At 38.7% G+C, this 27,460-nt stretch overlaps 1 protein-coding gene across 12 annotated transcripts in view; it reads left to right on the top strand.

The window, feature by feature from the left end:
• FGD4 (FYVE, RhoGEF and PH domain containing 4) overlaps positions 1–27,460 on the top strand; it is a 243,681-nt gene that overhangs the window by 116,066 nt on the left and 100,155 nt on the right. For 10 of the 12 annotated variants that reach the window (XM_086713673.1, XM_086713675.1, XM_086713684.1 and 7 more), the window contains one exon: positions 26,524–26,676. In XM_086713673.1, coding sequence (XP_086569799.1) covers positions 26,524–26,676 — 153 coding nt within the window. Of the gene's footprint in view, positions 1–4; positions 3,666–26,523; positions 26,685–27,460 lie in introns of those variants that run through there. The other 2 variants (XM_086713677.1, XM_086713683.1) reach the window with 2 other exon arrangements.

Below are 27,460 nucleotides of genomic sequence, written 5' to 3'. Positions count from 1 at the left end.
AATATGAAAAATTGTTTCAAACTGACAAAAGGGAAGTATTTTTCTTTCTCCATTAGTGAAGTTCTCTCTATCCTTGAAATAGCTGCTCTCTCTTTTCATTCCGTCTTCAAACAGTTAGGGTTGATTGGAGGGAATTAATATTCCTTCCTGGAAGGCAGCTCTCAGATGGAGAGAAAACTACTAGAATTTTCTGTTCTAATGGACACCTCCCTGTAGTGAGTGGCTGCTACCATAGTGTGCGCTTTACAAGTTCCTTTTAAGGTTTTTAAACTGAAAAGACAGTAATAGAGCACTTCCTGCCCATACCAGTGGTTTACTTTTTTTGCCAGTAAGTTGTCTAAGAAAACATTTCACATACACATAGTTACATGTTATTTGTAAAAGTTTTATCTTTGTTTAATGACTTGAAGAAATTTTCCTTTTTAAAACATGTACCTCTAGACAGACTCTCACATGGAAATTGAAAAGTGAAAATAGCGTGATCAATGACTCAATAGTAAGTATTGTTTAATCCTTGCAGGGATAATAATATGGTCTTCATTTCATTTTCATCCAAAATAATGTAACTTATGTTGTAATCCAAGAGTGAGATTTAAATTTGGCTGCCTCTCCTTAGATGCTAGAACACCATTCATTCAAAAAATAAAAAAGCCTTTTTTTAGGTGTCCGGTCCCTACCTCCTTTCTGATCTATCCTCTGATAATCATATTCACTCTCTGTGTTCTTTCTTGCTTATAAAATAGGGAGCTAATTTTACTGGTCTGAAATATATTTTTAAAGGTTTTCTCCCTGATTTAAATATATTTTCTGACTTGTCCACTACCACAGTACCTGTTAAGCCCTGTTTAGATCAGGTCCTTCTATGATTTTTTCCACTCTGCTAATTGACCAGGGTTCTGTAGTTGGTTGGTCCTATTTTGAAGCAGCAGAGGGAAAATGCCTATGAGGAGAAACATAGTGTTGGCCATGGAGGTTGGTTGTTCTACATGGTAGTTATTAAGACCTGTCCTGGAGAAAACCACTCGTTCTCCCTTAGAGAATGAATATAGACAAGATTTTTTTTTTTAATAATTAAAAAAAAAAACCACTAAGTCATTGTGGCCTTGTCCATATCATTGTGTATCATCTGTTACTTCTTAGACTCAGGCCAAAAACCTTGCTCTTCTTTAAATTTTTTTTTAATGTTTATTTTTGGAGAGAGAAAGAGAACATAGCAGGGGAGGGGCACAGAGAGAGGGAAACACAGAATCCAAAGCAGGCTCCAGGCTCCGAGCTGTCAGCACAGAGCCCAACGCGGGGCTTGAACTCATGAATGGAGAGATCATGACGTGAGCCAAAGTCGGACACGTAACTGACTAAGCCACCCAGGCACCCCCAAAAACATTAGTCTTTGTTCAGTCTTTTTCTCTTCCATCTAATCTGTCAACAAATCCTGCTTCAAGAGACTTCAAACTGACCATGTCTTAATATGTCCACTGCTGCTACCCTGCTTCAAGCCACTCAAGTTTTCTTTGGATTATTCCAATAGCTTCCTACCTGCCCTTGACTACTTAGAGTTTGTTCTGCACCCAGCAGCCTGAATGCTTCTTTAAAAATGGAAAACAGCTCATGGTCTCTCCTCTGCTCACACCCTTCAGTGGATTCCCAATTCTGTCAGGGACAATATACAAGGTCCTGCCTCTCCTGACCCTAGCTTCTACCCTGTTAACTCTGACCTCGATGCTAAACGTGCTCCCTGCTCATTCTTATCTATCCATGTTGTCTTTCTGATTTCTCCCTGAACACTTCTGTGCTCCTACATTAGGGCTTTTGTAGTTTTATCTTTTCCCTTGGAATGTTAATCCCCCAAATATTTGTGTGCCTCACTCTCTTTGGGTCCACTCATTGTCACCTGACTGGGGAAGCCTTCCTTGAACTACCTTGCCCAACAGCTCTCTGTCTCCTTTACCCAGCTTTGTTTTCCTCATAGCACTTTATGCCAACTAGCATTTATGTAATATATTTTGTTGTTGTTTTGTGGTTCACTCCTATATCCCTAGAGCCTAGAACAGTGACTGATAGATACTGGGCGCTTCGTTAATATGTGTTATATGAATGAGTATTTTTCTAATATTCATAACCTTTTCTGTTAGGAAATTTAGAGCTAAATGAGCAGGGATACAGAGAAGTCAATAAATTATACATATTTGTCATGTTTTTCATTTATTCCCCTCAGTTGTCTTTCATAGAGTAAATATTGTGCTAATTAGTTTCTGGTCTTCCTTGTTGAGCAGAATCTGAGTAATGAGTGTCTTTCTGTTGGAAGACTGGAGGCCAAGCTGATAACAGTTTATAAAGAACTGAGAACAGCAGCGCCTGGGTGGCTCAGTTGGTTAAGCGTCTGACTTCGGCTCAGGTCATGATCTTGTGGTTTGTGAGTTCAAGCCTCGCGTCAGGCTCTGTGCTGACAGCTCAGAGCCTGGAGCCTGTTTCAGATTCTGTGTCTCCCTCTCTCTCTCTGACCCTCCCCCGTTCATGTTCTGTCTCTTTCTGTCTCAAAAATAAATAAATGTTAAAAAATAATTTTTAAAAAACCCTGAGAACAAAGGGGGTGACACTGAAGTCATGGATGGGCTCAATAAATGGTTTTGGATTATGAATTATAGGGCTGTGTTGCAGGAGAGAAAACAGATGGGAGAGGTTTTGGGGTGTGAGAGCAGGAAATTTGGGGAACTGTGTGCATGGAGAAAATTATGGCAAGATGAAAATAAAATGTTTAAGATGTTTTGTTACATATTAAGGGTATACTTTCCCCTCTTTGTTTTTCTTGGGTTTTTTCCTTCTGCCTTTAAAGGCATTTAAGTTTGAAACTCTCCTATAGAAGGAAAGAAGGAAAAGAAAGAAGATAGAATAAAATGTAACAATCTAGAAATGTTTCCTCTAAATAAATTCTTACAAAGCTTGAAAACCAGTTCATGGATTAAAGTGTGTGAATTATTTATGTGTTTATATGTTATACAATTTCTTTCCAAATCCATCTGGATAATTGGAAATTGACCCACATTTAAAAATCTATAACAAGCAGTTAAGTTCTATGAATGATGATTTGCTATATGATAATATATTTATCAGAGTCATAATGATGATACATTGTTAGATCACGTGACTTCTTAGAAATAGGAAATCTACTTAGAGTGTAATAAGAAGTACATAAGGCTTGAAAATGATTATTTTCATTACTTTGTAAATGTAAGCCCCCCAATGACTATTGAACTGGTGAAGTTACCAATTTATGTAGAATATCATCAGTTTTTCTCTTTTAACATTGCCCAATAGATTTTTTTCTTGATTTATTTCTATCAGAATTACTAATTTAGAGCAGAAAATAGCAAAATAGTGAATGAAGATATTGAGCAAAGAAGATACTTTTTTATATTTCTTTAGTCTAAAATTCACTAACTTATTTAAGTACAGGATAGGGATAAGGAGACATGCTTAGAGATGAGGAATGTAACTGTCCAGTAGTCCCCCTTCATCCATGGTTTCACAAGCAGATGATCCTTCTTCTGATGTGTTGTCAGAAGGTCACTAGTAGCCTAACAGTATGTTACAATGCCTGCGTCATTCACCTCGCTTCATCTCCTCGCACAGGCATCTTATCATCCCACATCATCACAAGAAGAAAGGTGAGTGTGGGACAAGATAGTTTGAGAGACTGAGCGAGCACACTCGCAGAACTGTTATTACAATATGTTATAATTATTTTATTAATATTGCTAATCGCTTATTGTGCCTAATTTATAAAATAAACTTTATCTTAGGTATGTATGTATGGGAAAAAGAGTAAATATAAGATTCAGTACCACTTATGGTTTCAGGTATCCACTAGGGGTCTTCACATATATGTAGAATGAAAGAATATGATTATGTTCCAGGAATGGAGAAGGTGGGAATGTGGCTGCAGCATTAGGCTGTGTGTGGCTGTGAGTAGACGTGCAGCCTTTACAAGTAGGCTGATGTCTGATGGTGAAATCTTTTATGCAAATTAGAATTTTTGCTACAGGTCTTGTAGTCCCATTAAAGGATATTAAGCAAGAGCAGTAATGAGACTGGTTTCATCATGGAATGAATAAAAGAAACTTTTTCTTTGTGGGAGCAGTCCTATTAGACATAACTAAACATGAATTATATAATGCAGTTTTAAAATTCAGAATTAGAAAAGTGGTTATATTTGATGAATTGGCTTATTTTTCTTCCTAACTTCCTCTGTGAGCCAAAAAAAAAAAAAAATGGAAATAATAGAAAAGCTAGATGGAATATTTGCTTTTTAAGTTTTGCATGACTGAAACAATCCCCTACACTGTTAGAAGCTGAACACACAATGCTATTGTACTCCTGGTCTAGAACCCAGCCAGGGAAAAATACGAGGCCGCAAGGCCTGCTGGTCTGATTACACAGCAGGGAGTAAGGAAAGCAAATATCTAACTTGGTAAGCTGTTAAATATTAAATTTTCAGTAAAATGGGCTTTATATTAATGTTTGTCTTAAAAGAAAGGGTATCGAAATGAAAAGGTGGGTTGGGACTGATAAGAGACTGTCTCCAAGGTCACCGACCTTGTCAGGTTTTTTAAAAAATTGCCACTCTTCAAATAGAAGTACTGAGATCCACATCTATCTACCTGTGACCTGAAACTAAGCAATGACACTAAAGGAGAAAAAAATGTCTTTATAAAGGTAAGCAACTTTCTCACAGTCACAAAGTAAATAATAATGTCAAAACCTTGCCCTTTTACTAAGCCACCCTGTTTTCTCTGAGGAAAAAAAAAATGCACTTCCAGATAAACATTAGCCTTGCTTCCCACAGTAGGTTTGGCTGATGCTGGGCTATAGAGATTGTATTGGTTATGTTTAAATAAGTGGCTTTCAGGGTGAAGGACTGGCTGGCCCTGAGGAAATTTTCCTACTTGGTAGAGTTCATTTTATCCATGACTGCCAGGAAGCTAAACCCAGGTTTGCAAAGTGAATGAACAGTGTCGGTAACTGCAAAACAAAGTTTAAGAAGACAGTGGGCTGGGAAGTAGAAGTCTGCCAGTAATTTTATGTGATTTAGTGTGAAGTAGGCAGATAGATGCTTGCAGATACTGGCTAGTAGAGAGTGTCAGGCTGGAATGTTTTAGCTGCTGGGAATCAGGTTCAGAGAAATCAAGTTCAGAAAAGCAGGTGCAAAATTAATGAAAATCAGCAAAGTCAGGAAGGATTTGGTTATGAAAAGGATCTATTTTGTGTATGTGTCAAGAGACGCAGTAGTCAGTTCTTGGTTGCTTGTGATTAAGATAATTAACAGTTCTGTTCGGTCTTAGCAACATCTTTGTCAAACCTTACAAAACTTTGGCCAGTTTGATTTTCTTCTCTCTGGATCTGCAGATAAATTTATTGTGAATAAATGGAAAATAGTTTGGCATTGGGTTGAAGGAAGAGGAAAAGCCAAGATTCTGGTTAATTTATAAACCAGACATCTTGAATAAATGAGTTGGCTATAGCTCTTAGAAAAAAACAACTTTATTTTGCCCTTCAAATTCTTTTCTTACATCTGTTTTTATTTCTTTCAGAGTTTATGAAGTCAATAAAATTTTTAAATTTTATTGTTTTAGAAGCTTCCTTTCATAGCAGAACTTTCCTTACTTGGCCAGGAATAATGTCCCTCTTTTGAATTCTCAAGGCTTCTAACTGATAGCTTTTCATATACACCATTGTTTTTGTTTTTGTTTTTGTTTTGTTTTGTTTTTCAGCAGTGGATTCTAAAATCAGATAATCTTACTTTATCTACCACATGGTGAAGAGGGCCTCATTCTTGAGATATAAATTTTGGCTGTGACTTAGATAGGAGCTAATCGATGTTGTGAGCCTAAATTGTTTCTATTAAAATTTCACTAGGTCTTCATGGTACTCTTGTTTTATGATATAATTTTGGGGGAACTTCAGCTTAACAGCTTAATATTTAAAGATTCATTTCATACAGCCTCCACTGCAAATACTAATTTGATTCATGCCTGTTATGACACAACCTTGACCACACATTGGAATCACTTTAAAACACGGATACCTGGGTCCCAGGTACTCCAGGTCCCCGGATACTCTAGGTCCCTAGAGATTATGATTTCATTGACCCAGAATTCTGCGCAGGTATTGCAGGTGTTTTGTTGTTGTTGTTTTTAAAGTTCCACAGTGATTTGTGGTTGAGAATTATTGACCAAGAGCATGACCTATTGGCTTCTTGGTTCATATGCACGAGATAGCAGGGGAAGATAATTTTTACTAAAAAGAATTAGGGAGGTAAGTGAATTAATAGCATACCAGGCATCTGGGATTAAGATCGATAAGAAAGTAAAGATCATACTCTGTAACACTGTTAGTTTACTCCTGAGTCATCTGTAAGCCCAGATGTGGTAGATACTATGTAAGATCAGCTGTGCCGTGATGCTGTTAATGACTTTCCTGAAACCTAGCGGTTTTTACTTGTCCAAGGTCACATTGCTAGCTGGGGACAGAGCCAAGACTGGTTCTGGAAAATTATAATATTAACATAGTGCTATAGTAGTAATAGTGTTTATATAGCACTTCACCATTAGTCCATGGTTTGTTGACTTGATTATTTAGGTCAAGGTCTGCAAACCTTTCCTGCAGAGGGCCACATCACAAATACATTTTGGGCTTTGTGGGACATAGGATTTCTGCCATACCTACTCAGTTCTGCCAATTTAGTGAAAAGCATCATGCACAATATATAAAAGAATGAGTGTGGCTATATTCCAATGAAACTTCATTGACACAAATAAATGGTGGGCCAGATAAGCCCTGTGAGCTATAAATTGCAGACCTTGAATCAGGTATGTTTTAACCTTCCCACTGAGAGACTCATGGGCTGTAGCTTGCAGTCTCCTGATTGAGGGGCATTTTAAACTTCCTTTGAACTTAAGAGCAAGATGAGGATCTTAGTGATCCTAAACACTGATCACTACACTGGCACTTACTGTTCCTGTTTTGATGCCCTCTCTTGCAAGGTACTAAGTACATGCTTATTGAATTAGCACATACGTGCAACTTTTAACATGTTTTCTCTCATCTTCAACCAACCTGTATAACCAGTCTTGCAGTAGGGGGAAAAGTTGCACGTATGCCAGCTATGGAGAAGAAATGCACTTCAGTTCTTTGAAGTCTGTGGCAGGCTATAATTGCTGGGTCTGGCAGAATTCTTGAAGTAAATAGAGATCTGAGTTGCTCTGAGGACATTTATTATCTTAATTTCTTAGAGCAGATTCTAAGACTTTATTTCTAAAAAATATTTCTTAAACTTGGTTTTTGTAATAACTAGGGTGTTTAGTGATTAAAGAGTATGTTTGGTTTCTCAGAACAATATTTCAATTCATTTGGATTTAAGATCACTACAGCGCTCATATGTGGTGAGTGGAGTGTTTGGCAAAACAGAGCAAATACTGGAAATAGTGTTCCGGATCATGAGCCCATTTGCAGTGCAAAATGTAAATGGGCCTGACCCCAGTTGTAGTGGAAAGAGCACTGCCCTTGGAATCCAAACCCCTCATGTGACTCTTGGCTTTATCATCATTTACCAACCTTACTATAACATGCAGATCTCTGTCCTACATACTTCTGTTGATGATGAAAGTGAAATGTGGTAGGACCTATGTGAAAGTGCCTTATGAGGTGTTTCCTGGCCTCTCCTTGTAGAGTCTGGGTCAGGTATAGCAGGAGCCACAGTGCAGCCCTGAACCGTAGCACTGGACTGTCATGGAGAGAACCTGAGAGATAGGCCCACTGGTCTCCAAAGAGAATGGTTAAAGAGTATATAATGGAGAGGCTTTATTGACGTCAGCAGAGGAAGGAGATGAAAAATGTCAAGAAGTGAAGGGCAAGTGGAGGTCAAACAGGGAAGAGGCAGAGAAGACTGGAACTATGTCTTGATCTATTTAGTTACCCCAAATCAAAATTCTTACCTCATATTTCCTTTTTTTTAAATGTTTATTTTTTTATTTGAGAGAGAGAAGGAGGAAAGGAGGGAGGAGCACAGAGTGAGGGAAAGAGAGAATCCCAAGCAGGTTCCACGCTGACAGCGTGGAGCCTGACGCTGGGCTTGATGTCATGAACTGTGAGATTATGACTTGAGCTGAAATCAAGAGCCAGACACTTAACTGACTGAGCCACCCAGGCACCCCTTACCTAGTATTTCTTAAGTAGGATTTTTTAATACCTTGGGTATTTTGAAGCTACTGGCTGCAGTGTTGGCTGAAATAGAGGCACAGGATCAAGGCACATAGCCATAATATAACAGATGTAATCACTTGATTATGTGCTGAGTGAAGCCAAAGAATTATGAGCCGGAGTCCCTGTCCAGAGGATACTGACAAACTCCATGTAGATATGACCTCTGACATCAGCCTAGTCACTTACCACCAGCTCCATGTATCACCACCCCCATTTACCACCTTCATAATGAACACAACAGTGCCTGCCTGCCTGCCTTTATCTCACAGGATTCTTGACAGGAGCAAATGAAATAATGCATATAAAGTGCTTCACATACTGCATACTTGGCTCAGAATAAACCACGTTGTTAAGTTTTATTACTACTACTATTGCTAACAGAAAGAACAGTAGTATTTACAAGCAAATTTGTTATATACTGTGTAAGTTTTAAAGCATTACGAAATTCCAAGTTATGATTGTTAATATTTTTGTGACAAAATGGATGTTCCTGAAGAGTGTATCTTGTAGCATCAATATATCCCTGTCTGAAGCTATGCCTTGCACTGCATTTATACAAATGCCTCTTGGTGTTTAGAGAACAAATCAGTTGAGAAAAGGCCAATTTGAAAACTAGTTTCTTTCCAGGGAGCATAACCTTTTCTAATTCCCTGTTGGTGTATGGGTTATAAGTCTTGAGGAAGAAGTCAAGCTTCCTGTCAAATGTACTGATCAAGATTTGCCTGATCTTGGGGTGTGACCCTGGGGAGGTCACAGAGCAAATGAGTAGTTGGATCTGTTTGTGACTCAGCAGAATTAAAGGCCAGTAATGTGCTTTTACATTCAGGGGTCTTACGATACTTTTCTCAATGACATAAAAGTGCCCACAGTATTCTACACATGGCTGTTCTCTGCATGGTTAATTATTGTAATACTTTAATCCTATTTTATAACCACTTTAAAGGGGAGGAAAAGTCCCTTTGCAGAGTTTTCTGTGTTTGCTAAGTTGTATGCCTTCAAGTCTGCTAAAATGTGAGATTTTGCAGGGGAGGGGAGGATGGGGGTGGAGAGAAAATGGACTAGCAGAATTCCAGAGTTGTGATCTCACCTGGGCTCATCCAGGAGCTACTCCAGTTTGAGACTCCACGTGCAGGACTCAAGCAATCAGAGCCTTGTCCCTAGTGCTGCTTTTGTGGTCAGCACACTGTGGGAGAGTGCACCTTCAGAGCTGGGAGCAGCAGCATCACCTCCCAGAGCCGAGGACAGGTTGGAGTTTCAGCTCAGTTTGAGTCAGGGTCACAAAGGCAGCCAAAATGATGGCAATGTCAGGAAGAGATGCCAGTCATGGAGATGGGAAAGTGGGGGGAATCACCAGGGCTATAGCTGTCAGAATGAAGGAGCCCCTAGGACAACTTTTCCCAAAACGTGTTCCAAGACACGTTAGCTCCATGGGATGTTGACCTGTCATCTATAATGACGAGTTTTCCTGGACATATACTGGGTTCAAAGTCAAACGGTTTTTGTTTTTTTTTTTTACTGTAGGGCTTTTTGTAGCCCATAATATGCCCACTGGCATCATGAGGATACAAGGTAAAGCTGTAAAATTTGGCAGGTCACAAATATTTCACACAGAGTCGTCGTCCATTTGTGATGGTGGTAGTGGGGGATGGAGTGGATTGGGGTAGTGGGGGAGGGGGATGAGAGTTCCTCTTGCCAGAGTGGAGTTTCCCAGAACACACTGCGGGAAAAGTTGCCCTAGGACGTGTGGTATGTGCTATGAAGATTGCTGTGGTTTTTTGCCTGGGCTCTTTAGTGGACTGCTTGAACCCTGTGGAGTCCTGAAGGAACTGGCAAATACCCAAAAGCATTCTTCAGGCTCTCAGTAAGTGCTTTTTCTTCTCCCTCTAGCCTAATCACTTGACTGATATTTGTTACTGCTATTAATAAAATTAAAGAAATTAGTCCTTCTTATAGAAAGAAGGATAAGTGGTTTAACCCATAATTACTGAGACCAAAGACGACAACAAAAAATGGGTCATAGCTTCTGTACAGTTGGCTCTGCCTTAGGCAAATAGACTCCCTGCCCCCCCCCCATCTTAAAAGGCAATGAAATGGTATTTTTTAAAAGGTATCAAAGAGAATACATTTGAAAATGTTAACAATGAGTTTGAAAAATGAGGCAGATGGAGTGTTTAGGGATGGCTGAACCTAATGAATACCAGGGCATGCTATTCATTCTGGACACTCTGACAGGCTCCTGAAACTTAACACACACAACTGTATTCTTGCATTCTTACTTAAAAGGAAAGGCAGTGTTTCCTTGTCACATTAGCCAGGAGCCTAAGCAAGCTTTTACTCCTCTCTTTTCTTCCCTTCTTCGGCTAGCCCCTACTGATGCTTTCCTCAGTATGTCTCATAGGCTCTCCTCTCTTCTTTGGTCCCTGCCATGGCCATTGTGCAGGCTCTTAGCTGGTGCACAGACTGGTGCAGTCGCTTCTTGTTGCCGTTAGCAAGGGCCCTGGGGAAGCAGGGGAAGGTGAGCATTCCAGACACCTATGGAATTGTGCATATCTCTATTTTATTATTTCAGTTTAGTTTATTTATTTTGAGAGAGAGAGAGCACGCGCATGAGCAGGGGGAGGGACAGAGAGAAAGGGAGAGAGAGAATCTCAAGCAGGCTATGTGCTGAAGCATGGAGCCCAACGAGGGGTTCGATCTCACAAACTGTGAGATCATGACCTGAGCTGAAATCAAGAGTTGGATTCTTAACCAACTGAGCCATCCAGGTGCCCCTCTGTTTTCTCTTTTACATCTTGAATTACATGAGGGTAAGGATTACAGTTTATTTGTCCGCCTGTCACCAGTAATTAGCAGCTTCCTGGGCCCTTTTAATTAGGGAGTTTTCACTCAGTACATTAACATAGAGACAGATAAAACAAAGAATGAAATAAAGTGGTAACTTGATAGGTTTTGTTATTCTCTTTGCAGTTGCTTATTAGATATTTTCATTGCTTACAGAACAGCTTGTATTTTGGAGGCATAAAGATGAGACCTGTTAAAATTAAAAACCGAATTTCTTTAAGGGGTCATAAACACAAACATGCTCTTCAGAAAATGATTCATTGTCAAAACAGCAATTGTGATTAGTGGGAAATGGAGGAAAATTTGAAAAGGTTTATGGAGTCTAGGACATATATTTACAATCATGGTAAAGGTGAAAGATAATGATTAAATTGTTGGGGATTAAAATTATCTGCCGTAAATTCTCCACATCAAATGTCAGACATCATTTTATCATTACTAATGCTGTTGTTACCTTTATTGAATAGAGATTCATGTTAGTAGTTGGCCATATAGTTATAAGCAAATTATTGTACTAATTTGCAAGAGAGTCATTATTTGGCAAGAATTTATCCCAGTTTATTGGGAATCCCTGAAAGACGTGGAGGGATTGGGCACTGAAGCACATGAAGATGCAGAGAAAGTAAGCCAGTATGAAAAAGTGCTGGGCAGTAAATCAAAAGCTAAGCAGTGGTCAGGGCAAAGACAGGCTAGGCAGGCAGACAAGGAGTGTTAAGGGCCTTAGGAAGCTCGAGGGAGGAGAGAGATAAAGGATCTGGTCCCCTGATCCACTACCTTGATATCCTATCACGCGGAGTACTGAAGGGGAGGAAGAAATTTTCTTCTGTCTGGGATTCGTCTAGCTGGACTAAGAATTAAATTTATATAAGATGGATTATCAGGAGAAAAGGCCCAACTTTTACACATGTGTACAGAGGCCCAATAATAAAATTGAGATTTAAAGAAATGACCAAAGCGGGCAGTTTTTATACTTTTTAGACAAAGAAACTATAGAGCTGTGAGGAATTGACTGGACAAAGAAAACTTTAGAATTCCTTACTAATTGAAGCTCCCAAGAATTTGGGCTGATGTAGTAGATTAGTAAGAAATAAAAGGGGTTGTGGGGCACCTGGGTGACTCAGTCAGTTGAGCGTCCAATTTTAGCTCAGGTCATGATCTCATGGTTTGGGAGTTTGAGCCCCACATCGGGTTCTGTGCTAACAGCTTAGAGCCTGGAGTCTGCTTTGAATTCTGTGTTTCCCTCTCTCTGCCCCTCCCTCACACGTGTTCTGTCTCTTTCTCGAAAATAAATAAACATTAAAAAAACTATTTTAATACAAAAAAAAAGAAATAAAAGGGGTTATTTATGCAGCCTTCTCGGCTCTAAATTCCCTATCTCTGGTAATAAAGGCACCTCTAACTCCTGGTACAGGGACATAGCCTGGTACTTTTGACATAGCAGATATTTTTTTCTGCTTTCAGGAGGACAGAGTAGGATCTGAGTGTCTTTGCAGAGGCTGTCTGTTAAGTAATTTTTATTTACAATAATCAGTATGCCAAAGTTTTGGCACAACAGTAATGCAGGGTGTTTAGATGAATCTAGGGCCCACTTTAATCCATCTGCTTACCCTTTGCAGTAGAAAGAAGGAGCTAAGAAATGGGTGTTATTGTACATTAAAAACAGTTTATCAGATGAAGCACAGCAGGCTGGGGACCTCTTCCAACTCTGGATGGTGTCAGCTAGAACCACCCTCTCCAAGTAGGCAAAAAAAAAAAAAAAAAACAACAAAAAAAACCCCACATGTAATTGATTGTGGTTTCTCTTTACTCCCACCTTCCGCTCTAGTCATGGCTGCAGACACAGAATAATCTTTGTGCTTTAAATAGCCAGAGCTTGCTACAATCTTGACCAATATTCTTATTTGAATATAATCAAAAAGTGAACATCAGACCATGGTTTTAGGGGTGGAAGAGCTACCTCCAGCTCCCTTCCTGATGCAGAAAGTTGCTGGAGGAAGTTCAGTCTCCAAGATAATACCATGCCAAGGCTCCGCAGAACTGCGCCAGCTCCAATCCGGAAGTCATCACGGAATGTGTACTTTCGCACTGCTGTGCAGGGATTCATGGGACCTAACAAATGGTCACACTGAAAAGGGAAACAGATTCCTAGGCCAACATTTAAACTGGGGTGATAAAATGTAGTCAGCTACATAACAGGCACTATAGGCATGGGCCTCAGCTGTGATCTACTCAGTACTGGAATTTCGACAAGCTTATGTGGTTTTGTTTCAGTTACTCTAATAGAATTCTAACTTTTAAGGGACCACAAAGCATTCTTTAGAAATGTTATCCTTTTGGGGTGCCTGGGTGGCTCAGTCAGTTAAGTTTCCCACTTTGTCTCAGGTTATGATCTCACGGTTCGTGAGTTTGAGTCCCATGTCAGGCTCTGTGCTGACAGCTCAGACCCTGGAGCCTGCTTTGGATTCTGTATCTCCCTCTCTCTCTGCCCCTCTCCTGCTTGCATTCTGTCTCTCTCTGTTTCAAAAATAAATAAACATTCAAAAAAAAGTTATCCTTTTCTTTCCTTATACATGGGAGAAAAAAATCGGTAAATAATTATGGAGCATGTTTCAGAAACATAAAGTATTTCTATTTTGAAAACAAATTGTGTTTTTAGAGGCTATACATTTCTCTGATCTCATTGCATACATGCAATGTTGCATTTGCTTAAGAAAAATACAGTAGTCACAATTGCCTTTTTACACATATTACACATTTTATCTGTGCACATCCAGCTATGGGGCCTTGAAAAATATTGAATATCTGCAGTTACTACCTTCAAGACTTAGTTTGAATTCATATTGCTTTTGAACTTTAAAGACCTCAAGCAATCTGCTTTTTCTGGCAATTATAAAATTCTATAATTTTAGGTAGCATCATCATAAGTCTGAAACATTGGCAGCCTACGGTGCATTTTAGCGACTCGAGTAAATGAAAATAAAATTACAGATTATGATGGATGGAAACATTTGAGTCGATTACTGGGATTTTTAGCTGCTGCTGTTTTTATCAAGACATCTGGATAGTTCCACAATTCCAGATGTTTAGAAGTCTGTTGCTGGGTTGTGGAAAGATTACTTGTGTAAAAATTTTTCCTAGGTATTTAGAATTTGGTTGTTTTTGTTTATTTGTTGGTTTTTTTTTTAGAATGTTAATTTTATTTCATTTAAAATTTTTTTTTATTTTTGAGGGGGCGGTGCAGAGAGGGGGAGACATAGGATCCAAAGCAGGCTCTCATGAACCGTGAGATGGTGACCTGCGCTGAAGTCTGATGCTTAACCGACTGGGCCACTCAGGCGCCCCGGTATTTAGAATTTGTGTAGAAATGACCTTCAATGTTTAAAAGTTGAGGTAAGAATGGAAATGTTTTGAATTTTGCATGGGCTCTAAAACAGCTACGTATCTACTTATTGTTGGAATTTAGAAAATATCTCTCTTGAATTAGAAACTAAGAATGTAGGCAAATGAAGAGAAACTTGCCTCAGGTCTCGAGAGCTCATTTGTTTAAAACTATTTATTGAGCATCTATTGTGTGGCAGGTGATGTTCCTGGGATACATCCGAACAAATGTCAGTGCCTTCTCACAGCTTACAGTCTAAGCAGGAGACACAGACAATAAACAAACAAAATAAATGTTGTACTGATTTAATTTAATTTAATTGAAGTATAATTGATATATAACAATATATTAGTTTCAGGTGTACAACATGAGGACTGAACATTTGTATACATTACAAAATGATCACCATAGTCAGTCTAGTTACCATACCTCACCAAAGTTACAGCTTTTTTCTTGTGATGAGAACTTTTGAGATTTACTTTCTTATCTTCAAGTTTGCAATACATTATTGCCTGTAGTCACCGTGCTGTACCATTGCATTCCCATGACTTCTTTTAGAGCCGAAGTTTGTACCTCTTGAATCTCTTTACCCTTTTATCCCACCCTGTTCTCTGTATCTTTGAATTTTGTTTGCTCAAGTATTTTGTTTATTAGATTCCACAGATAAGTGAAGTCATATGGTATCTGTCTTTGTCTGACTCATTTCATTTAGTGTAATACCCTCAAGGTCCATCCATGTTGTCACAAATGGCAAGATTTCATTTTTTTAAATAACAATTAGTATGCCATTCAAGTAGGTTGCTTTTTAAATTTTTGTTGATGGTTTCCTTCACTGTGCTGAAGCCTTTAATTTGATGTAGTCCTATTTGTTTATTTTAGCTTTTGTTGCCATTGCCTTTGGTGTCAGATCCAAAAAACAAAACTGAATACAACCCAAAAAAGCCAAATTGTTGCTAAGACCTATGTCAAGGAGCTTACCACCTATGTTTTCTTTCAGGAGTTTTATAGTTTCAGGTTTAATCCACTTTGAGTTCATTTTAGCATATGGTATAAGAAAGCAGTTTGATTTCATTCTTTTGCATGTGGCTGTCTAGTTTTCCCAAGACCATTTATTGAAGAGGCTGTCCTTCCTCATTCTTGGTTCCATTGTAATAAATTAATTGACAGTATATGTATGAGTTTAGTTTTGGGCTCTCCATGCCATTCAATTGATCCGTGTGTTTTGTTTCTGTGCAATACCATCCTGTTATGATTCTTAGAGCTTTGTAATATACTTTGAAATCAGGAAAGGGGATGCCTCCATTTTTGTTCTTTTTCAAGATGGCTTTGACATCTTCAGGATCTCTTTTGGTTCCATACAAATTTTAGAATTGGTTGTTCTTTCTTTCTTTTAAGTTCATTTATTTATTTTGAGGCAGGGGACAGAGAGCGAATCCCAAGCAGGCTCCACACCATTGGTACAGAGCCAGATGAGGGACTCAGACTCACAAACCATGAGCACACGACCTGAGCTGAAATCAAGAGTCAGATGCTTAACAACTGAGCCACCCAGGCACCCCGATTGTTCTGTGAGAAATACCGTTGTAATTTTGATAGGAATTGCATTGACTCTGTAGATTATTTGGGGTAGAATGGACATTTTAACTATTAATTTGCTTAATCTACAAACACAGAATAACTTTCCATCTATTTGTGTCTTTTTCAGTTTCTTTCATCAGTGCTTTATAGTTTTCAGTGAACAAGTCTTTCACTTCCTTGGTTAAGCTTACTACTATTTTATTTTTTGATGCAATTGTAAATGGGATTGTTTTCTTAGTTTTTCTGTAGTTTGGTGTTGCTATATAAAAATATAACAGATTTTTGTGTATTAACTTGTTTATTCTAACAGTTTTTGGGAAGCTGTCAGGGTTTTATGTATATGATATCATGTTTCCAAATAGTGACAGTTTTACTTCTTCCTTTCCAATTTGGATGTCTTATTTCTTTTTCCTGCCTAATTCCTCTGGCTAGGACTTCCAATACTGTGTTCAATAAAACTGGCAAGATTGGGCATATGTGTCTTGTACCTGATCTTAAAGAAAAGCTTTTTTAACTTTTCTGCATTGAGTATGATGTTACTTCTGGGCTTGTCATATACAGCCTTTATTCTATTGAGATACGTTCCATCTATACCCACTTTGTTGATAGTTTTTATCATAAATAGATGTTGAATTTTGTTAAATGCCTTTTCTGTATCTATTAAGATTATCACGGTGACTTAAGCTTTCATTTTGTTATGTGCTATATCGCATTATCACATTGATTGTTTTGCAGGTGTTGAACAATCCTTGCATCCCTGGATATATCCCACTTGATTATGATGTATGATCCTTTTAATGTATTGTTGAATTCAGTTTGCTATCATTTTTGTTGGGGATTTTTGCGTCTCTGTTCGTCAGGGATATTAGCCAATTGTGTGTGTGTGTGTGTGTGTGTGTGTGTGTGTGTGTGTTGTCATTGTCTGGTTTTGGTATCAGGGTTATGCTGGCCTCATAATGAGTTTGGGAATGTTTTCTCTTTGGTTTATGACTTTATTCTCTTATGACTTTCTATAGTATTATGCTTAGATTTCCTTTTTCATTATCTTTTGTAGGTCTGCTGTAGGTTTTGGCTTTGTGGTTGCCATGATGCTCACATATAACAGTCCATTTTATTTTATTTTATTTATTTATTTTTTTTTCAACGTTTATTTATTTTTTGGGACAGAGAGAGACAGAGCATGAATGGGGGAGGGGCAGAGAGAGAGAGAGACACAGAATCGGAAACAGGCTCCAGGCTCTGAGCCATCAGCCCAGAGCCTGACGCGGGGCTCGAACTCACGGACCGTGAGATCGTGACCTGGCTGAAGTTGGACGCCTAACCGACTGCGCCACCCAGGCGCCCCTAACAGTCCATTTTAAATTGATAAGAAGTTAGGTTTGTGAATGCATTCTAAAACCGCATTTTTAGTCCCTGCCCCCCATGTTTATATTTCTAATGTCCCATTTTACATCTTTTTATTTTGTGTATCCCTTAACTAATCATTATAGCTATCATTATTTTCACTACTTTTACCTTTTAAATTCATACTAGCCTTATAAATGATTAATCCACTACCTTTGCCATATTTACCTATACTGGTGAGGTTTTTATTCTTTTCTTCTTACTAATTAGTGTACTTTCTTTTCAGCTTAAAGTTCCTTTAACATTTTTAGTACGGCCAATTTAGTGGTGGTGAACTCTGTTAGCTTTTGTTTGTCTGAAAGCTCTTTATCTCTCCTTAAATCCTGAATAGAGTTTTCTTGGTTGGAAGTTTTTTCCTCTCAGCAGTTTGAATATATGATGCCACTCCCTTCTAGCCTGTAAACTGTCTGCTGAGAAATCTGCTAATAGTCTTATGGGTGTTCCTGTATATATAACAAGTTATATTTTCTCTTGCTGTGCTGCTTTTAAGATTCTTTATTTAACTTTTGACATTTTAATTATAATGTGTCTTTGTGTGGGTCTCTTTGGGCTTGTTTTTTGTTTTCTTTTGTTTTTTTTGGCAGGGGGGAATTCTTTGTGCTTTCTAGATCCAGATGTCTATTTTCTTCCCCAGGTTAGGGAAGTTTTCAGCCATTATTTCTTCAGGAAAGTTTTCTGACCCTTTCTCTCTCCTCTGGAACATCTATAATGAGAATGTTAATCTGCTTGTTCCATAAGTTTCTTGAGCTATCTCCAATTTTTAAAGTTTTTCTTTTTGCTGCTCTGTTTGGGTGAGGTTTCATTGCTCTGTCTTCCAGATCACTGATTCTTTCTTCTGTTTCATCTACTTTGCTGTTGAACCTCTCTGGTGTATTTTTCAGTTCTGTGATTGTTATTTGTTATTCTTCAGATCTATGACTTCTGTTTGCTACTTATATTTTGAACTCTTTTTTAAAGTTCTAATGTGTTTATCCATGGCCATTACTTTGAACTCTTTATCAGGTAAATCACTTCTCTCTTTTTTATTAAGTGGTTTTGGGGGGGGGAAGGGGCATATCTTGTACTTTCATTTGGAACATATTCCTTTGTCTTCCCATTTTGCTTGACTCTTTTCATTTCTGTGTATTAGGTGAAACACCTATCCCTCTCAGTCTTGGATGAGTGGCCTGTATAGATGATGAACTTTATTGGTAACCTTACCCTTTGTTATCTCTCAAAATTTTGTGATTGCCTAAGCAATGTGATTTATTCCTGATAGGCTACAGTTGTTGAGGGAGTCGCTAGCCTTTTGAGTCTTACAGAATGTGGGATCTCAGTCAGCCCCAGTTTCAAGCTAATTGAAAACTTAACCCTCAGGCAGCAGCTTTTAAGATATGCAAATATATACAGTCTTGCGGGACCATAATCCTAAACCCTGCTGGCCTCCAGACCAGGCAATGTGGTCATTTCTGGGAGGAACAGGTGCGCTATGGCAAGGCCAAGGGAGGACAAAAAGGTAATGTTCCCTGGCCTACATTCCCTGAGAGGATGGCATGTCCTTTAGGTATGTAGTACCCATCCAACTGAAGCTCCAGGGCAAGTAAATAATCCTTTTTCACACAAGGTTGTGTTTTGGACTGCTATCTCTGCAGTGTTCTAGAGGTAGTAGCCCACCAAGAACTGTCACTCCAATGTTTCAGACCTGCTAGGACCAGAAACACAATCATCTCTGTCACCTGAGCCAGGTGCTCAGGGGGCATCCCTGTTTGGGGTGTACCTACCTGTTCTAAGCAGGTTTGAGGGGAGTACAGAAATGGCACCCACCAGTGCATCTGTCCCTAGAGAGAGTCCTAACAACCCTTTGGCAGATAGTCTAAGATTACCAAGTGAATCTCATTCATATATGGTCTAGGTGCTTTTCAAACTGCTGCTTTTGTGCTGGGTCTCAGGGTGAGTGAGTCTGCAGGCAAGCCCTTTAAGAGTGGAATCTCCATTTCCTATAGCCCTATGTTCTTCTGGATGTAAGCCCTGTTGTTTTTCAAAGCCACTTAACTTTGAAAGCTCCTCATCTCTCTGGTGTAGGTCCCAAGGATTGAAGTGCCTGATGTGAGGCACATCATGTTGCTCCACAAGGAGAAACTCCGTATTTGTGACATCCTTCCCAGTCGTGAGTTGCCACGACAGGGGAAGGGTGTTTGGTGAGACCCATCTCTGCTTCTCCTACCTGTATTGATGTGGCCTAATTATCCGTTACTGTAGAGGAGATGTTCAGCTAGTTTTCAGGTCTTTTTCAGGGGGAGTTATTTCACAGTTGGCTGTAAATTTGTTGTGTGGGAGATGAGTTCAGGTCTTCCTATGCTGACATCTTAAACTGCCTTCCTCAGTAATGTGGGCTTTTAGAAGGTGATAAGTGCTATGGGGGACAAAAACTGTACAGCTAATAAGAGTAGCAGTTACACTAAAGAGAATGGTCAGTATAGTACATATTGACAAAAAAAAATTTGAGCCAAAATATGAAGAAGACAAAGCAATTAGCCAGCAATTATCATGGCGGGGAAAGCATTGCAGCAGAGAGTAGCTAGACCAAAGGTGTACTTGGCCTGTTTGAAGAACAGCATGGAACCAGTATGACTGTCATAGAATGAGCAAGGGGACAATACTAGCAATGAGGTCAGTGGTAAAGGGACTGAGACCAGATCATGTAGTGCTTGTCAGCCCTTGTAAGGAGATGCATTTTTATCCTGTGTGAGATATAGAGCCATTGGAGAATTTTTAGCATAGGAGTGATATGATCTGATTTGGTTTTTAAAAGGGATCTCTCGCTGGTCCTGTTTGAAAGTATGACTATACTGGGGAAAAGGGTAGGAGTAGGGAGACCAGGTTGGAGGGTCTTGCTCTCATCCAGTTGAAGTTTATGGTAAGTTAGGCCAGAATAGTAGCCTTGGAATGGTGATGGTAGATGGTGGAGTTGGCAGAATTTCTTGATGGATAAGATGTTGAACAAGAGAGAAAAAGAGGACTTGAGAATGCTTCCAAGCTTTTTGGCCTAAGCAAAGGTGAAACTGCCATTAGCTGATGTGGAGAAGACTGTGAAGACAGTGGTTTGGGGTGAGTGTTGAGAGGTGAGGATGTCAGATTTGGGTATGTGGAGTGTGAGCTAGCTCTTAGACACACTAGAGATGTGAAGTAGGCAACTTGAATGTATTAATATTTCTTCACCTTTTCTTTGTTAAGCAAGTGATAAACTTTTTAAATTAAAAGCTTTTAAAATTATTTTTAAAAAATACATAAAATTTACCACCTTAACCATTGTAAGCATATAGTTTGTTGGCATTAAGTGCAGTGATACCATGGCCACCATCCAGCCACAGAACTCTTCATCTTATAATGAAACACTGTACTCATTAAATAGTAACTTTCCAGGGCACCTGTGTGGCTTAGTAGGTTAAGCATCTGACTTCAGCTTAGGTCATGATTTCGCGGTTTTTAAGTTTGAGCCCTGCATCAGGCTCTGTGCTGACAGCTCAGAGCCTGGAGCCTGCTTCGGATTCTTTGTCTCCCTCTCCATCTCTGCCCCTCCCTGCTTGTACTCTGTCTCTCCCTGCCTCTCAAAAATAAATACTTTTTAAGAATTTAAATAGTAACTTCCATTCTCCCATCTCCTCAACCCCTGGCAACCACCACACTACTTTCTGTCTGATTTTGACTATGTAACTCAGATATGTGGAACCAGACAATATTTGTGTTTTTTAAACTAATTTATTTCACTTAGCATAATAGCTTCAAGATATCCATGTTGTGGCATGTATCAGGATTTCCTTCCTTTTTAAGAGTGAATAATACTCCATTGCATGTATATTTGTCCATCTGTCAATGAGTTGCTTCCATACTTTAGCTATTAGAATAATCTTGCTGTGAACATAGGTATGGAAACATAAAGGATATGTTTTTAAACAATCTTTAATACACATATTTGGTAACTTTCATAGATTTTCTCTTTTATGTAAGTAATGTATAAGCACAGTTTCATTATAAAACGTTTAAATGATTCAGTTGTACAGACAGCAAAACATGAAAGTTCCTATTCATCCTCTCTTCCTACTCTCAGTTCCCGAAATTAAGTTTGCCATGTTACTAACATCCCTCTCTAATGCATTTAGACACATTTGTGTGTGTGTGTGTGTGTGTGTAGGTTTATTTATTTTGGGGGCACCTGGATGGCTCAGTTGGTTAAGCTTCTGACTTCAGCTTGGGTCATGATCTCGCATTTCACGAGTTCAAGGCCCTCATTGGGCTCTGCACTGGTGGTGTAGAGCCTGCTTGGAATTCTCTCTCTCCCTGTCCACCCCTCTCTCTGTCCCTTCTCCACTTGCGTTCTCTCTCTTTCTCTCAAAAAAAATAAAATTAGAGAGAGAGAGAGAGAGAGAGAGAGAATATGAGTGAGGGAGGGGCAGAGAGACAGGGAGAGAGAGAATCCCAAGCAGCTCTGTGCTGTCAGTGCAGAGCCTGATGTGGGGCTCAGACTCACGAACTTAGGGGATCATGACCTGAACTGAAACTGAGAGTCAGATGCTTAACCGACTGAGCACCTAGGTGCCCCCGTATCTTCATTTTTAATGGGGATCCTACTATACATATTTTTCTATAATATTTGTCTTTTATTTAATAATAAATACTAATTAGAGATCTTCCCAATCTTATTTTTCTTTTTCTGTTTTTAACAACTATGTATATTTTCCATAATGTTGCGTTGACTATTCATGTACATATACTTTTACACATTCAGGACGATTTCCGTACATTAAATTCCTAAAGGTAGAATTCCTAGGTCCAAGGAAATTTCTGAAACTGTTGATCATATTTTCTTTTCTAAGATCCTTTGTGGTTTGCTTATCATTTTTCTGGAGAGTTTATTATGGAGCTCCAGAAGTTTGGGAAACAAATAGTTTTCTAAAATAAATTTCCTAACAGTGAATTTGTTCCCCTTGGCAAAAGAGTTGTAAACCATGAGTTTTATTAAAAAAATAAATAAATAAAAAACAAAAAACTAATTGATCTCTTAAACTAGGCATTTTAGGTAACACATGGGAGATAATGACTCTTCCTCGAACTAATGGGACAAATGGGGAGTTTTTGAAAGGATAATAGGAAAACACTGTTGAAAAACGTCTTATGGGGTGCTTGGGTGGCTCAGTTGGTTAAGCATCTGACTCTTGATTTTGGCTCAGGTCATGATCTCTCATTTCATGAGTCTGAGCCCTATGTCAGGCTCTGTGCTGACAGAACTTGGAGCCTGCTTGGAATTCTCTCTCTCTCTGCCCCTCCCCTGCTCACGCTCACGAGCTCTCTCTCTCTGTCTGTCTCTCGCTCTCTCTCTGTTTCTCTCAAAATAAATTTTAAAAAAAGTCTTATAATATTTTCCAGTGGAGAAACCTGGCAGACACCACCTTTCCCAGGGACCAAAGTTAGTATCAAATGTGATAGTCACATTGATAACATGCAGTGATGTAATACTGTTTACAGATGGGCACATTGCCTCTGTGATGTCCTGCCCTCAAACCCATAAACCCAATGTAATCATGAGACAACATTAGAGAATTTCAATTTGAGGGGCATTGTACAAAACACTTGACTGTTACTCTTCAAAAGTGCTAATGCTCTATAAAACCAGCAAAGACTGAGTAACTCAGGTTGGGGTGCAGTAAGGAAACAATGAAAACTAAATGCAATGTGATATTTTGGATCAGATCCTGTAACAGAAAGGGTATTAGTGGAAAAATTTGTCTTTATAAGACTTGTTTTTATAAATGTGTTGTAATAGATGCTAACTTTAGGAACCTGAGTGTAGCTCCCTGTAAGTCTAAGAATATTTCAAATTAAGTTTTTTTGAGGTATCTCTTCACTCTGTATAGTGTACTCCTAAAAAATTTGTCATCCCTGTAAAACTGCTTCTGTCCTCTTAAATCCAAGAGATCCTCTTGTCTCAAGGAGTGAAGTCCATTGAGCTTTTACGGACTAGAGATTTGGTGCAGTTGGAAGAGATGTTATGAATGGTTGAGGCCGTGTAGACAAGGCCATAGCAAAGTCATAACAATGTGGTCTGGGGGCATGAGTGGTACTATGGCAAGAGATCAGGCATGAAGAATCAGAGAACTGAGTGGAATTTGCTTTGGAATGGATAGCCAAAGAGTAAGATGTGAAAAAGCCACTCAAGAATGATTTGGCAAAGTATAACAGCTTAGAACAAAATTTTGCAAATAGGAGACAAAGTCACCCTAACTAGTCATTCTGCCACTCACAAGTATGATACAAAAGAAGACAGATAAACTTAAGCTGTAGTGGCAACCTCTCCAGTTGGAACAGGGAGCCTTATTGTAAAGATGAGGCTGGATTGAGAATATCTGAAGCCTTTTGCAGTTAGCCTATGTCTAGACATTCCTTACAGAAGATATGACCCAGCAAGCGTAAATTAGTAACCCAAAGAGGAATGCAAAATGGGTAGGACCAGTGGTTGAAACTGGATTACCAATACTCAGGAGGAGACATTATTTAAATAGGACACTTTCCCCCCGCACTAACATAACGTAAACTAGTTGTATCTGTGCCCAAGATTAACTGTTTGGTCACCTTCTTGGTAAATTGGAATCTAAAAGTTGATATAAAATTTCTTGAATGGGTGGACCACCTGGTTACAATTTTGGTTTCAGTTCTGTATTGTGCAATTGGCACCCAAATAAGAACTGTCTCCAAATGTGAGTAGGCTGAGTGCGTCATAGACACTCAAAAGTCTTCTTTTGTATTGCTATTCCAAAGTGTCAGAAGATGAGCAATTTAATAAAATGGTCCTTTTTTATGGCACATTTTCTTTACCATGATGTGTCTGACTTAGAGCAGTGGTCAGCAAACTTTTCCTGTAAGGGGCCAGACTATAAATATTTTTGGCTTTGCAGCCACAACTAGTCTCTGTTGCCTATTTGTCATTGCCCTTTCCGCCCCCCCCTTAACCCTTTAAAAATGTGTTTTCTGTGTCTTTAACCATATTTTCATACTTTGTGATAGTGGCTGAAGTTTGTAGACTGGTATTAAACAATGATCTAAAATCAAGTTTCTGGCTGTAGATTTTTTGCCACTGGCAAAAAAAAAAATGTTATAAACATGACTTTAATGGATTTATAAGAAAATAGAATATGTAGCTGATCTCTTACTGCAGGCATTTTGGCACATTCGTGGGAAATCTTCTCTAATAAATATGACACCTGCATAAAACACATCATGCCCTGAAAGTCTGCTCTCAGGAAATTGCCTAGTTTTTAATTTCAAGTTATTATTTATTCAAGACATTTTTTGTTTCTAAATAGGCTAATTATTAAAGTGGTGTCATCTTTTAATATGTAACAGTGTTGATCTATTTTTCAAAGATTCAGTATACCCCCCTTTCCTCATTTAACCCATTAACTGCCTTCTTTTTATAGATTTGTTGCTATAGATCACATTCTTTCAGTGCCTCATTTTACAATTGCGTTACAGTTTCTGCCTCTGATTTGGAGCTAAGCTCTGGCTTTTCACTCTTTTGTCCCAAGGCCACACTTCCAGACCCCAGAAGGTGGACTTTAGAACCACCAAACCATCCTTGAGATCACTGTGGAACCAACATCCCAATGCTCCTAAAAGACTAAGTGGTTGGATGTCATGCTACAGATTTTAGAGATAGACTTTGCCTACTTCACCCAGTTCTTCTAAAAAAGTAGATAGGCTCACACATTTAAAGATTCAACCTTTTATTTCTTCTGTTCACAATTGCAGTTATATGCTGTCAAAGAATCTCTAGATCTTGCATTCAAAGCCTTCTGTTTGGCTAAAGAATGTTTAATCCAGCCAGCAGCTCATTTTAGCAGAAGGGGGTCTGATGAAAACCCACTTAATTTGTTTCAGCACTGGGTCTCTAAAACTTCTTGACAATACTTAAAACTGTTAATATCTTCTAAAACTTATTTTACCAAGATAAATTTCAAGGAGAATGCAGAAAATAAAGCAGTAGTATGTGCAGATTTTAATCAATACTGTATAATAATCAATTGAAATAAAAGGGAATTTTTTTACTCAGTAAAAAGTTGATTGGGTTTTATTAGCTTTTCTTGTTTTGAATAATTAAGGCTTTTTATCTCTCCTAGTTTTCTTTTTAGTTATTTGGATTCTGTAAAAATGAAACTCTGTTTTTAAACCAATGATAGTTTCTTAAATGGATCATGATCTCCCTGGTAGAAATTGTATTTTCTCCTAAGCAGGGTCTAGTCTATTGTTAATATCACTATGTCAACTAGAAGGAAGGAAAGTTTGAGTAGTATAAAGAGAAAGCTCTGGCACACGATTTCTTAAAAAGTCTCTGAAACTTAACAATTAACTTCTTAAATCAGGACTCAGAAAGTTGATCTATTTTTCTACATCTTGGTCTCATGATGCCTTTCAGTATCGACATTTTAGAGTTTTGAGCTATAAATATGACAGTATAATCGGTATAATCCTTTTGTTGAAAACATGGGTATTAGCTTACAGATGTAGAGCTGGACTCTGGTAAACTAGTGAGTGAGGGAAGGGTATATGTATTTTTTCTTTATTCATCGAGCCGTTCTTCTAGAGTCGTTAGGTCAGCTGTCATGTTGGTGCTTTCCTGCTTTGTTCTTGAGAGTCACTCAATGACTGGTGACTGGCTGCTGGAAAGGAAAGCTTTCAGCAGATTAATGCTGGGGCCCTCCTGTCTTCTCCTTCACCAGTAGCAGCTGCATTCTGCCCTTTCTGTGGCCTTGAAAGGAAGGGAGGGAGGAAGAGAGGGAGTGTGTGTGTGGTGGGGGAGGAAGGGGCTCGATCTCTGTCAGCGTGCATTACCGAGGTTTCTCAACACATGGAATGAGATCTTTCCCAAGAAATTCTGTCAAGGCCAGTACACATGGGAAAAATATTTCTATGCTTAGTCTTGTAACTGTGATTGTTTTTTTGTTTTACGGGATAAAAAGGAATTTAGGTCATGTGACATAGCTGTGCTCCACCTCTGTATTTACCTGTCCTTTCTTTTTCAACTCTCCCAGGCATCAGTACCTGTCCAAAGATCACTCTAGTTCCACCTTGTGTGAAAAGCAGCACAACCCCACGGGTTGATCAGAATGTATCTGATGAAGAGGCTCAGGGAATAAATGGAAAAACGCCAGCAAAACACTCAGCTGCAAGTCCAAAGCCACAAGGTATGCTGGTGGGTTGTTTTTTCTTTTTCTTTTTCTTTTTTAATTAGATTGGGTGTTTTGTTCATTGATGAAGGCTATCCAGAAGAATGATAATGACTAAGAAAGAGTTTTAAGCTTTCAATGGGAGGAATTGGGTGCATTTATTTTTTTCAGGGGAAAAAAAATGAGTCTCAGGCAGAGTTGGGTATTTGTTCTGCTCCTAAAACACCTTATACATTTTTTCTCTTAGGGTTCTTTTCTCATTGCTGGAATTACTGTCCCTTACAGGGACACTTCATGTATTATGCTTGACCTCGTACAGGGCCTAACTTACTATTTGCATAATAAATGTGTGACAAATGAATGAGTGCTGTCAGAAAGTCAGTATGCCTTGCTAGATTTCAGAGGATCTGTGAAACAGATCATTGTAAAACCGTGCTTAACATACTTAGTAAATGTGATTTTCTACTGTTCAGGAACTGGGGCTTGAAAAGGCTTCACAGAAATTGAAATAAATGGCTCATCCATTCAGGAATTGAGCAGCCAACAAGGGGAGGAAACAATTACAATGGTGGAAATCTTTGAATATTTTGTTCAGGAACCATTTCCTTTTAGCAATAAATTTCTGGTGAACCAGGTATTAACTGTGAGAAGCACAAAATTACAGTTTTGATGGTACACAGTAAGGCCTTTGGAAACGTTAACACAAAGCTAAGCTCTACTATGATTTAATGTGTAGTTTCTTCCGAATAAATTTTTATTTATACCAAATGCTGAGCATTTTGATTTATGTTGTATTAACTTT

The sequence above is a fragment of the Puma concolor genome, chromosome B4 (assembly GCF_028749965.1).
Source record: "Puma concolor isolate L17-30 chromosome B4, mPumCon1.1.hap2, whole genome shotgun sequence".
Classification (NCBI taxonomy): Eukaryota; Metazoa; Chordata; class Mammalia; order Carnivora; family Felidae; genus Puma; species Puma concolor.
The sequence above is the reverse complement of the archived record's forward strand: the minus strand, read 5'-3'. Positions and strand labels throughout refer to the sequence as shown.